Source organism: Rhodnius prolixus, unplaced genomic scaffold, assembly GCF_049639745.1.
Source record: "Rhodnius prolixus isolate KJV_2025 unplaced genomic scaffold, Rpr scaffold_18, whole genome shotgun sequence".
Classification (NCBI taxonomy): Eukaryota; Metazoa; Arthropoda; class Insecta; order Hemiptera; family Reduviidae; genus Rhodnius; species Rhodnius prolixus.
In genome coordinates, this window is record NW_027411636.1 from 2,179,287 (window position 1) to 2,193,468 (window position 14,182).

At 39.3% G+C, this 14,182-nt stretch overlaps 1 protein-coding gene across 6 annotated transcripts in view; it reads right to left on the minus strand.

Moving 5' to 3' along the window:
• Nucleotides 1–14,182, minus strand: part of kn (EBF transcription factor knot) — a 175,433-nt gene that overhangs the window by 37,375 nt on the left and 123,876 nt on the right. For 5 of the 6 annotated variants that reach the window (XR_012463139.1, XR_012463138.1, XM_074143831.1 and 2 more), the window contains exon 7: nt 10,703–10,788. Coding sequence is in view for 4 of the 6 variants with exons in the window: in XM_074143831.1 (XP_073999932.1) it covers nt 10,703–10,788 (86 nt within the window). In the remaining 2 variants the exon portion in view is untranslated. The remainder of the gene's footprint in view (nt 1–10,702; nt 10,789–14,182) is intronic. The other variant, XM_074143830.1, reaches the window with a different exon arrangement.

A 14,182-nucleotide genomic window follows, 5' to 3' on the forward strand; every position in this document is an offset into this window, starting at 1 on the left:
AGATTCTCCCCGGGGAGTATAACCAGGCGCAGGACCCTTGCGAGCCCCACTACTCCTACTGCTTGCCTTCGTTCCCATGGGGACCACTTCCCCGCTCCCTCGGCTCTCTTCGATTTCTAACCTTGTCCCCAGCAACTACTTTTCTTTCTTTTTTTTTTTTGCTTTCTTTCTTCTCCTCCTCCACCCATCCCTCCTATTGCCTGCCGACTTCTTCTTCTCCTCCTTCTTCTTGCCCACCCTGCTAGACAACGGACACACACACACACACACACACTCCAAAATACACTTCCAATATCCAGTTCGTCTTGCTCTACTCTCAATCCTCGCGCCGGCTATACATACAGTTAGCCAGCCTACACTCACTCTGCTGTTTACAATACCAGCCAGTTCTAACGGGTCCGAGGTAGACCCCCGATTTACGACTAAAGCTTCTTCTTTCTATTCTTGTTACAGCTTTCTTACTCTGGATTAAGCACATTTCATGATTTAAAAGAACATTCAGTTTGTTTCTTCAACTTTCATTGTCTTCTAAAAATATTATTAGAACTGAAGAAAATGGCTTCGAGATAGAAATGCACATATGATATAAGCATCAACCCAAGTTTCTTTTATAAAACTTACAAACTTAGTTTTTACACACATTGTACAGTTTGTATAAGTACAGTAAAGTAAAGTAATTGCCTATTTTTTGAGGCGTGCTTTACGTCCAACTACCAAATTAGGTTTCGTAGACGGAGGCGACTAGCAAACGTACTTTACTGTAAATTCCTCATATTAACCATTAAATAAAATACAAGACCTAGACCAGAAATCGAATCCACTAAACTAACAATACATCTTAGCATTGCGGGTCTAGTCTATAACCGCCTATCACACTTTACTATAAATTCCTCATATTAACCATTAAATAAAATACAAGACCTACACCAGGAATCGAATCGACTAACCAACAATACATCTTAGCTTTGCGGGTCTAGCCTATACCCGCCTACCATACTTTACCGCAAATTTCTCATATTAACCATTAAATAAAATACTAGACTTTGACCCCGGGAATCGAACCCACTAAACCAACAATACATCTTAGCATTGCGGGTCTAGCCTCTTAACCACCTCGGCCACCGTGGCGGCCTAATGCAGTTTGTATAAGCGTGCTTCACAATGACAATCAAAGAAGTTTATTATGTACATATTCTATAAAGTATTAATTCTGGTTTAAGCATTTTCAATCACCTCTGTCTATTTTTTTTAGCAAGACCTCCATAATACTGTTTTGAGAGATAGGAGCGTACATTATACTGAAATGGCTCTTTAGTAAATGTCTCAAATCTATTGGCTGCCTTTCCACCAATTATAAAACATCAAGATTCAGTAAAAATTCCTAATTTATTAAAAAAAATGTCAATTATTATTCAATGAGTGCTTAAAACAAAGATCAAAGCCAATATTATTGATAACTTCGTTTTAATATTTATTTAGAAGGCATTAATTGGCAGAACAATTAACATAATTCATGGAAAGAGGGGGGATGCAATAAACATTTACAGTCATTACCGGGCAAAGTCAATGGATAACAATTAACAATTAAAAAAATACTCTTAACAGCTGTTTTTATTGCTTGATTTTATTACACTGTTACAGTTTGGCTGTGTGCAAGCTTTCTGTTTGTAATCCATTAATAAACATTCAAAGGTTTGATAAACATTACGGCAGCCATATTATTGGCCATCCAATTTTTACGACAGTTTTATCATATGGTTAATTGCTTTGTTAAAATCGATCTATATCAAATAAATAATACAAAAATCTGGTATGTACATTATTATATGATTGAAAAATTCTAAATTTTCTTCTATTTGATAAAATTACACAAAAAAAAAACCGGATACTTCCGCATTAAACGTAAAAATGGATTATTTCCAGTGTAAATTAAGTAACCTAGACCATAATCTGGAAGACCACCACCTTAACCACACCATTTTAGCGATCTAGATAGTCGTGCCGACGATGGTCAGCCCCCGCCATTCTCTTCATATGTTTGATGGACTTTCCTGACACATAGCCGACACCAGTTCTGCTACGACGTAGCATTTCCTAATATGACGTCGTGGGTAATTGATTCTACATGGGAAGTACGTCATCCAAAGGAAGCGATCAACGTTTCCCCTCCATATAGAGTCCTACTCTCCTCTTTCCTGGCTAGACCCAATGGGAATTCTTGATGAGCTTGGAAAAAAAATCGTTCAGCGGAAGGAAACCGCAGCTTACGAACATAGCGCTTGTTTTAAAGACGTCATTTTAGTATTTTTAAAAAAATTATTGTTTATAATTATGTTAATAGATAACTATAAATAAATTCTACCTCCACTAGTTAAATTATTAGCGAGAATATCGTTACGCAAGTTGGCGGAACTAGTGAGTAGAGAGCGGAAGGAACAAGTGGCGCTGTCTGTTGATTGGTTAAGAAACCGGAAGCCTATTAGTGGGTCGCCTAATAAGGTTTAGTTTATCCAACTTCATTACCGGTTCCCACATAATCAACGCTAGTTCTAACGCATTTTTTTGTTTTGTTTACATTATTAAACCCATTACTAAAATCGTGGCGAATATTTTCTAGCGGAAGTTTTGCACCGGAAATTCAGAAGTTGATTGTGTTCGAAAAGTTTTATTTTTTCACTAGACTTTTTTTTTTTTTTTTTTAATAGACAGGAAGTCTTTTTGGTTTTTAAATTTAGTTGTGCTCAGCTTATGGGGATTTCCGGACTGAAGACGTTGTTCCGTTGTTCCAGAAGACGTTGTTTTGACGCTAAGGCAAAAAGCTGTAGGAACAAGAGAAGAGCAATAAGGGCAAACATTATGCTTAGATGCAGAATCACTAAGAAGACATGGTTTTTTAGAAATGCGGGAGCGATGGAGGCATTTTTATGCAACAATCGTACGATTTAAGTCAAACCATAACCACCGAATATGCAACTACATAAAATAATGTTACTAGATATTCCCAAATTGATTAGAGTTATACAGCATACAGCCAGCATCGTCTAGGTGCTTATCACTAGAATATCACACACTCTCCATTCTTACTTATAAATACATTCGCTTCACACATTCATCCCTCTACTATATACAACTATTTACATACAAACTTACAACTAACGGATGGATCAGTACTCTGTGCTCCTGCCATCCTTATAGCTTAACCGAAATTAAAATCACGTAATCCTTCTCTAAGCATTTTCTTCCATTCATTCTAATCGGCTATAACTTTTAAATACACATTCATATTTCTGTAGCTAGCTCTGCTACAGATTTAAGCGCATAGATGTTGGTGCCTTCGTAGCGAAATGGTGCATCTAAATACCCTGTATATGTCGTCGAAACATTCGTTTCCTTATTATTATATTGTCTTGAAATCTTCCTCCTCATTGCAATCTACGCAAAGAGGAGAGAGAGGACCTTTTTGTTGATCCTGTGTAGATACGATACGCACACCGCGTGGTTCGCTCTCTCAGCCTGCTTATTGTCGTAACAACCCATTTATTCAGTGACAGTTCCCTTAAACCATGGTTTTGTCTAGGTCAGCGTTTCCCAACCGTTTTTTTTTTGGCTCGCGTACCACATCATGCTAAATTGTACCACTTCGTAAAAATGATTGTATTTCGTGCAAATTTATCTTTATTTGTATAGAGATACAATGTATCTGTTACAAAGAAGTTCCAAGTTCATGTTCATTTTATAAACATTGTAAAGTGTAAGATCTTAGTTTTAAAACTTTTTTTAAATAATTAAAAATTGCGTACATATTTTTCTCTTCAAAATTATTAATTAATTTACAAAGTTCTTCTTTAGGATTATTATATTTGTGCCCAAATCTTCCAAAATTAATTTCTTTTAAGCATTCCAACTACCTGTAAGTACCAATTAAATTTAATGTTGCTTGGATAGGAGCTTGCTCCATTACAATCCAGTCTCTTTAAGCAGATCTTTACACAGTAATCATTTAGGTTCTATCACATGATAATTCTATTAAATTTTCTTTAACTTATATTGATGATGATGATGTAGCTTTCCCTAAATTTTCTTTATAGAAGAGGGGGGGTTGAAATCCGAATTATCATTTGTGTTTTCAGGGTTATGGGGAAAATACTCCATGAAAGACAATTTTAATCCTTGATAAATGTGCTATTATATTTTCTCGTATATCTTGAGACAGACTAACCTTATTACTACTGTACATATTAACAACTTTACTGTATAATATTATTATGATTTAATTTTTATGTCCGCCATTATTGATTATTTTTCACGTACCACCAACCTCGCATACTACAGGTTGGAAAACGCTGGACCAGCGTTTTATAGAATCTCCCTTCATTATCATTACTGTAATAATCTGTCTGCCATAGTTAGAGTTTTTTTTTTTTTTTAGGAAAAACTAAAAGAAAACAACTGAAAATTCGAAAAGAAAAATTACACTTCCAGTTGGGCTGAAGTTTGTTGTTGGTCCCTATTTGTTGTTGTTGTTGTTGTCTTAGAACCTAATTGTTTCCAAGGTCAGGGGGGGCCCCTAAAATTTCGCGGGTGGAAACTGTAAATCTGCACGACTGCATCACTTCCTGTAATGTTTGGGTGGTTTGAGGAAGTAAAAAAAAAATTGGCTCTCATGTGCAAATATTACTGGTCTCCACTGTAAGACGAGAGTTTGGGGCCTTCGTAAGATAGTCGCTATTTATTTATTTAGTAGCAATAAGGGCTTAAATGTGTGAGCGCGCGCGCGCCCGTGGGGTGGGGGGAACTAACAGGGCTGGTTTTGCTGGAGAAATTGTAGACTTTGGGGGGGCAGGAGAGAGGAAGGAGTATTTGAGGATGATGTGGAGGTGAAGTTGATGCAGGTCCTGGACCAAGCGGTACCTAACTGGGAGACTTCCCAATATTCCGCACACACACACACTCTCTCTATATTCCATCCCCTGAACTAGATCCAGATGAAGGGATGGATACTTCGACCGTGGAGGCGGCACCTCACCCTTCTCTCTCTCTCTGCCTGCTGATGATGCAGCCTCCACCAACAAGAAGGATAGTGTGCTATCTCCAGAGAGAGAGGTGGAAAATATTCTAGTGCAGGAGAGACCGACCAGTCTGTAAATTATAAAAGGCAATTTCTGGACCCAGCATCACCACTAGCTCTGGATGTAGGTAGATACGTATGACGATCTCTACGTATCGGAGGGTGCGTATAGTAGAAGAGAGAGAGACAAGAGAAGAAAATGATTTGTACGCATGCGCGTGAGAACATCCAGTTGAACACACATACGTACACATAACCTTATGATTTAGTTGGGACAGATATCGGAGAAGCTTTTTCTACCTACGAAGGTAGAGGAGGAGAGGGGACACTGAACCGAACGAGGGGAAGAGGAAGTAAGAGGGCGACAGAACCCTATAATCCCCGCGTAATAAGGATAAGACTAGAAGATAGATTTATATAGCCATGGGTTAGCTTGATATCCCCCCCCCCCCCAAGAGCATGCTTTTCATGAAGCCATTTCTTCCTTCCTGTTTAAATTCATTTTTTTGAATTTTTCCACAAAACCACGTATTCTGTAACTACATCACACATCCGGGTTCGTGTCTGTTATTCAGAATTTCCGCCAGATATCAAAAATTTTTGAGGCCCCTGTGTTCAAATAACATTTCAAACAGTTCAAAGAGTTAGAAACTCAATATAATTTAGATAATTTAACCAGAGTTAAGCGGTGGAATTTAATTTAACCCCCCCCCCCCCCTTGGTGTGCAGAATTTAAATCAGACAATGGACGTGTCAATACACGTCGAACGCTCAGGGCAAAACAACCAAAAGTTTACAACGTCTCGTAATAAGTCACTGCAAGCAGCACTTTTTCTGCAATCTCTCTCTGGGGTCTTGAGATTACCAGAGCATTCAAAAATGTGCCCTTTCAAAAATCTTGCACCGTCTTCACGTATGCATTGCTCTTAGTTAACTAAGGACGCAAGAGCTTTTACAAGGAAGAAAAGAGCTCTCTGAATTCTGTACAAAATGAAATCATGCTCGTACTAAGGGTCTTTAAGAAGAAGAATAAATAAATATTTATTAAGGGAAGGGATTAGCTATGAGGTTAGCATACTGGACTCCCACGCGGAGGTCCCGGGTTCGAATCCAGCAGCTGACCCTTAGATTTTCTCTTCCTAGGAGCTTCTTACAGCTCTCTGTCCGGTGATGGACAGTGTTGTCTGTAACGAGAGAACACTGTCCGGAGGCCGGCAGTGCACTGGAAAAAGCTCCGGGCGCTAATAACCTCAGCTGTTGATGCGCAAAAAAAAAAAAAAAATTTATTATAATAAATATATACATAGAATAAATAAATAAGTATAAATGTATAATACATTTCAACCTTCTTAACTATGTGAAGTAAGAGAAAAGTTAGGTGAGGAGGATTGGAATGCAGGGAAAAAAGGAGAGGAAAACCTGCAGCTAGTGTAGAGAGTTAAAGTAGGATATGTTTTAGACTTCTGTGTCCTGTAGGTTATAGAAGGATCTGTAGGAAGCTATGTCGTGGCAGAGGGGATTAGGATGGACAGTCTAGGATGGAAAGGAGTTTGAGCAGACGATTTTAGAACATAGGAGTGTACCAGGGGGATAATGGACACAATCTCCGTGGAGTGGAGTCAATGACTAGTGCGTCGTGAAGAGTCTGTTGCGAGTCTCCAGAAATTTCTTTTAGGTTATCTGAAGTTTGCATGATGTTGCTACTTACCCGTCCAGGCTCCAGGCGGAGCAGGCGTTAAGTACTGAGGTCTCAGAATCTCTATCTAAAAAGGTAAAAAAACGGGCATTGCACACAAGGGTTGAGAGCTTTTATTTGTGTGCCTAATTCCCCAATCTCTAATGCGGAAACCAAACATGTACCAACCACTGGCTATCATTTGGCTGGCTCCCACCACCTCCTGCCGTATAAAATACTTGGCAGTTCTATTGGTAAGATAAAGGAAACATCCCACCAAATAATATTCTTATTGTATTCTATTAAAATTTCTCTGTTTTTATAGTTAATGGCAATTTTATATTTTCCACAACGAGTATACACGTAGAATAATCCGTCAAGGCCGTGGGGCTATAAGGATAATTGTAGGCCTATTAACTGGCCACTGCAGGCTCAGAAAACACATGCCTCGCATGGGGACCTGGCAGATGATAGCCTTTATAGGTTCTGTCAGGAAGAGGAGGAAACGGGCACTGCACGTGTTGTGTCAGTGTGAGGGGCTTGTCCTAGCTAAGGATGTTACTTCTCGGGGAGGAAAAACCAAGGCCTGTGTGCTTTACCCAAGAGGCGCTCTCCAGAAATAAGAGTCTGATTAAACGGACGGGTCTGGAGGGCGAGCTCTAGAGTAGTGGGAGCCACAATAGATCCATAGGGGTCGCATGGCGTAGGCCTGGAGGCCGCCCTAGTTTAATCTAATCTAATCTAATACACGTAGAACACACCGAAATAGAGCTTATCTGGTTAAGTGTAACAGGAATTCCCCCAAAATTTCAAACACACTACCTTCACAATGATATTTTTACAAGTCAATCAATGGTTTTTCCTTTAATAAAGAAATCAAGAAGGAAAAACCCCCCACGAGGTGTTCTTTCAGTGAATAAAGAAAAACTTATAAATAATTTAGGTAGTTTAAAAAAAAAAAAGTTGAAAAAAACATTTTCCCTTGACTCCCCATTTACCCTCTCTAGATTTCCACACAAGACGGTTTGTGTTTCCTTTGAATAAGAAAAACTTTAAGGAGGAGTTTTCCACTCGCCTTTAGGACAGATTTCCCGGCAACAGGTTTAAAAGTACTTTAACCCTCACTTTGTTTTTGAGGCTTTTCTCCACTTTGACTAACACTTTTCCATTTTCTTTTTTCCTTTGTTTATTTTTGTAAGAAAAAGTTTTTTATGAGATAATTAATTTTCAGGAATTATAGGGTCAAATATATTTTACAGGAAAATGGGGCTTTTTAAAGTGGACAGTTTGTAAGTATAGCGGAGGCTAGATAGAGACAAAAAGGATCTTTATCCCTAGGTATTCCGAGCTTCGATTAAGGGTGGTGGCAAGTGGTGTTCTGGCTGGACCATTCGCACATTCATTAACCAAGATGATGTCTCTTTTGCCAGACTAGTCAAAGCTGCACTGGAACTACAAGATCGTGTACAGCCTAACAGTTTTCAGTGTTCGAAGGAGCTAATACTAGGAGAGATGGTAAGATTCTAGCAGGGCAGACTTGAAGGCCTACGCCTCTGAGACTCTTTTGTAGCTATTGTGGCTCCCCTCACTCTAGAGCTCGCCCTCCAGACCTATCCGTTTACAGGCTCTTAATTCTGGAGAGCGACTCTTGGTTAAAGCTCACAGGCCTTGGTTTTTTTCCCCCCGAGAAGTAACATCCTTAGCCAGACAAGCACCTCACACTGACACAACACGTGCAGTGCCGTATTCCTCCTCTTCCTGACAGAACCTATAAAGGCTATCATCTGCCAGGCCCCCATGCGAGGCATGTGTTTTCTGAGCCTGCAGTGGCCTAGTTAATAGGCCTACAATATGCCGCCCGGATCTCCTGAAGAAGTGGCTAATCTAGTCCACTCCAAGGTTAGGCACGTCTCTGGAAATATGCATATGTTAGAAGGAGGAAATTTTTTGTGAAGTCACGGCAAAGAAATGTGGCAAGTTCCGCTTCCGCCTCCTCAATGACCATGCCTCCTGAAGGAAATGAGGAAAACAGGAAGAGAGTAAAGCAGGCTTTAGATAATAGGCTACAGCAAAGATTGAAGGAGAATGGGACAAGCTAAATAGCAATGTTACAATTAGTTGTTGGGAGTCCAGGCTAGTTTGGGTCTTGTGTACGTACGTCCCGTAATGACGAGTTTGTGAGCAGATCAAGGCTGCGGGGGAAGGATGCTGAAGGAAATAAGAGGACGTAGGAGGGCTAAAAATTGGTTGAAGGTTTTCCCTTCAAGCAATTACGTCGTCGTCGTTGGCGGGGCAGAGGAAGAACAGTGGATTCCCTCCCTCACAGGCTGTCCACATCCGGAGAAGGAGAGCACAGTCCGTGCTGGAGAACACTGTCTGGAAAATTAGTCCCTTTTCCATTCACAGCATCCACCCGCCTCCTCAACCAGAATTCCTGCTTCTTCCATTCTCATAATAACTTCTTCCTGCCCGCTGACGTCCCACCATCACGATCTACTTGCGAGTACTAGCAGAATGTCTTCTAGCTGATGCTGGGGTTTGTCGGCTGATTAAAAAAAACCGCGATTGTACTGAGAGAGAGGTGGAGAGGGAGAGAGAGAATAGAAAGGAAGTTGGCAGCGCGATCTCTTGGGCAATTCTCTCTTCACCAGCCTTCCGGTGTTGCTTGCCTCACATCCCACCGCTTCCTAAATAATATCTCTCCCTGCACACTCGCACGACTTTCTCCCACTAATATTCTACAAACTCCGAATTTCAAATAGCATAATTTACCGGAAATAATACTTTAGAACAGCGGGTGACTCGTCTCCTTCTGTATACTTACCAGAAACTCATCTATACAGTGGTACCTTGGTTCTCGACCACAATTCGTTCCGGAAGTGCGGTCGAGAACTGAAACAATTTATCCCATAAGAAATAATGTAAACTATGTCAGTTTATTTCGTTTCTAAGCCCCAGAAATATTAGGCCATTTTACTGGCCTAATTTCTTATATTTTATGTAAAAAACAAGGTATCTAAACAAGAAATAAGATCTAAAAGTGTAAATATAAAAACAATTCGGCTCATCTCGGTGGTGTTCGAGTTTTCCAAATGTTTGTTCGGATTTCAGGGCAATATTTTCTCGAATTTCTTGGTCGAAAGTCAAGTCGTTCGAAAGCCGAGGTTCCACTGAATTTAGGTCAAAATGAGATCATTTAAAACGTCCATCGCTTTTGCACAAAAAATTAATTTAGCCAAATTGCTAAGGAGCCGTAATTTATTGGAAAAGGAAGTGGTACACACTCAAAATTTATCTGTTTCTAAAGTTGCAGATCTTTACATCTAAAGTGGAGTTCAATGACGTATTGGCCAACTTCATATTTTCCACTGTTCACTTGAATGATGTCACTTTAATTTTTTTTTTCCTAAAATCATTACTTTTCACCAATAAAATTGTTATTACTCAGAAAGTTTTAGTCCGAATTCGATTCTGATAACACGGTTAGAAAGACAGATAAATTTTCTAAAAATTGATACCATTTCGAAGCATAAGTTATCCTCCAAACAGCCTCAATCTTCCTCCTGGATGTTTTTATTGGAAAAAAGTAATGATTTTAGAAAAAAAATTAAAGTGACATCACTCAAGAACAGTAGAAAATATGAAGTTGGCCAATACTTCATTGAACTCCACTTTAGTTTACTACATTTAGTAAACTGTAGTACTAAACTACACACAGTAGGCCTATGGACAATACTTACTGGTTCACCCTGTATACGATATCAGTAAATCAGTTAGTATGAGACGTAAACATATTTGACGTCAAGTTTTCTAACCTAAACTAGATTACTACCTTGTTGTAGTAATCTGAAAAAACCAATCTGGAATCTAAAAAAGAACATACTCGCTCGCTACAACGAATAAAAAAAAAATCATCAAAATAAAAAGTAAATAAAAGAAATAAAATTAAAAAGTAAAACCTACCTGAAACCTCCTCATGTCTCTCGGGTTACCAGCATTCTTCAGACAATTCTGGTTACATTTCAGGAAGAACTTGAGAAAGAACCTGCAAACAAAACGAAAGTTTCCGGTTAATAAACTTGCGATCTAAAAAAAAGTTCCACCCTCCCAGCCAAATTTGGCATAAAAATGGAAACTTTTAGGCTTGGACAGGATGTAGCTTACTCTAATTTACTCGGAGAAGCAGTAAAGCTTTTTATATTAGAATATTCGTCGTAGAGAAACTTGGCTAGGATGAACACCATTGAATCCAAGTGAGTTCTCGGTTAAAAACTGACAATGAAAGGATTAGTGTGCTTATTCTTTTGAATGAACCCATGGGTTTTGTTCTTTTTTTTGGAGAAAGTAATTTCTTCCAGAGAATAATTTGGAAAACTAAGACGATGTGATTAAGTTGCACTGGGGGTTTTCCAAGTAGTAGGGGGTTCAGTAAGAGGAATCCCCCCCCTGTGGAAATGGGCTATGACAAAGGTCTTGTAGCGCCCAATCTGCCAATTTCTACCAGAGTATCTTGTTTTACCCCACTGCTGACTGTATATATGATTGAGCGGCGGCAGTATATTGCAATCAAAATGCATGAACAGAGTCACACAGCTTCCGTTCCCTTCCATGGACATGTCGCTCGACTTCATTTCCTATTCACAGTTTGCCCCAGAACAGAGAACTAAACCCACTTGTCCGTCCCCAGCCCATTGTCGTCGCACACCAACCCTTGCTTGGGCTTCAACGGCCGCCGCTTAATTTGAAAAGTTGGGCGCTTGCCTCTCCTCCTCTCCCCCTCACGCCCCCCCGCTCACCCCTGATGGACTCCAGAGTTCGAACGGAGACTTTCATCACCAGGATCCCAAACCCCCCCCCCCCATGTCCTGGACAAAACTCCCCACAATATATATTTATTGTGGCTGGATGCTGATCACTCTGGATGTGTCGTACAAAACTCCAGTATAACTTCCCAACTGTTGTCGCCGAACAACATCACAAACTGAAACCATTTCCCAATTCCAGAAGCAAATGTTTCTCCAGGAAAAAAACATACCAAAATTGGACTGGTTATTAATTTACAAATTTTTTTTTTTTTTTGTTTTCATTGAGGGGGGTAGAAATGTCGGAAAAAAAATTAAATTGATATTTGGGAGGCAAGGTAGGGCACAAAATGGAGACTTCGATCTCTAGATTTTTTTAAAACCTTTACATCAAACTTAGAATTCTGGGTACAGTTAACATCAATAATAGATTCTGTTCTATGTTCTACAATTTTTGATCAATTGACAAATTAGTTTATAATTATTTAGCACGCATGCGCGATCCTTGTATAGATCTGAACTCAATTTGAATTTTGGTTTTTGATGTATAGCGCATGCGCCAACATTTTTTTTTGAAACCTTCCCTAAGCAGGCAAATATGCAGCTGTGTTTGGTGACCAACTGATCCGTTCTGATCCATTGAATCGATTCAAAATCACTCCTTTGATTCAGGAAGCCTTGAATACGAACATTTCCGTGGAATACTTGATATGGGAAATTTGGCTTGATCAAGTTACTTTTCTATTCATGAAAATGCAAAAAAAAAAAAATTAGCTTATAACTTTTTACATGCTTACAATGTAAAGTGTACAATAATTCCTTAATTTTACACTTTATTTAGAAGGGGCGCCAAATTTATTTAGAAATTTCTTTCACGCAGTGGCACGACTTTGACATCCTAAAGTTCGTAGAAAGGGATGTACAAGGTCGTTAAATGTTGAATCCTTCGTACATGTACTGGCACAAGTTTTTTTTTACGAACACCACTTGGATATACGTAGTATTTACTGAGAAATAAGATTGTATCCTTAGTACGTAAGCCAACAGAACGCCCCCTGGCAGGGTGTGCACTAAGGGCTTATGGGTTACCGGAAGAAGTGTAATGGAAATTGTAAATACCGAGCGCTTTCTATGTGTATGTGTGAGACGCTTTAACCAGTGAGCTCCGCCCGTTATACATATTACTATGTGTATATCTTTCCTGCCTTTTTTTTTCTTCTATTGTAAGCACGCATACGTCACAATACTCTGCAGGAAGAGACGTGCGTATTTCGGTAACGAACTACGCGACTGTAGCCTGGCTGGCTGCTTGCTGAAAAAAATTGGCGGACCATGAAATTAATGGTAAATATTAAGCAGGAGGGGGGCGGGAGAAAGAGAGAGAGAGAGAGAGAGAGAGAATCTCCTACCCATCTAAAAGAGACATGGAGAGAGCTCCTGCCGTGATGTGTAGCAAGAAAAAGCGGGACGTAGAACATCAGGAGAGCAACACTTATTAGAACTGAGCAGGAGGTAGACTGCTAACAGAGTGTAGCTATCCTCTGTACTCAGTTATTCCAATTATTTCTTATCTTGGGACTGGTAAATAATTTCTAACATGGAATCCTTACTAGATGCTTACATTACTCTCAAATAAAGCTGTTTAGAGGAATAGGAAGATCTTCCTGACTTGGGGTCAAAGACTGAAACTCAACTTGAATCTTAGATGTGTAACTTTGGCAACAATGGTCACGTCAAAGCCGTAATACCTCTCCCCCCTACCCGGAAAACTTGTAAAATTCATTTCTACCCGAAAAGATTAGTAAAAACCAAGGCTAAGACAGAAAATCCTCCACCTCATTGCAATCTACGCAAAGAGGAGAGAGGACCTTTTGTCCAAACATTATAATAATGGATATGTCGACGTTATGTGGTGGAAAGGAAACGAATGTTTCGACGACATATACAGGGTATTTAGATGCACCATTTCGCTACGAAGACACCAACATCTATGTGCTTAAATCTATAGCAGAGCTAGCTACAGAAATATGAATGTATTCAAAAGTTATAGCCGAATTAGAATGAATGGAAGAAAATGATTAGAGAAGGATTACGGTGATTTTAATTTTAGGTTAAGCTATAAGGATGGCAGGAATATAGAGTACTGATCCATCCATTAGTTGTAAGGTTTGTATGTAAATAGTTGTATATAGTACAGGGATGAATGAGTGAAGCGAATGTATTTATAAGTAAGAATGGAGAGTGAGTGATAAGCACCTAGACGATGCTGGCTGTATGGCGGAAGCCAATGCCAAAAAAAAGACCAGAAATCACCTAAATACCTAAAAACGTAACTCACCCTTCTTTAAAATAAGTTATCATCAGAAAATTTGTAAAATAATCGATTTTATGAAAATAAAGTTCAAAGAGAACTGGTTGAAAGAGTTTTCCATTGAAGAATCGCTTTAGTAAAGTCGAAGTTCGTTTGAGCCTCCTGATTATCGATTGCTTTCCCTATTTTTGAGATATTAAGTTCCCCTCCCTCCACACACAAATTAAAAAGTGCATTTCCTGTTTGGGACAATTGCACTACTTCCTGCAATTCAAAGGAAGTAAAAAGGAAATTACTGACCACCTTACTAAGTTATTCATTGGTAC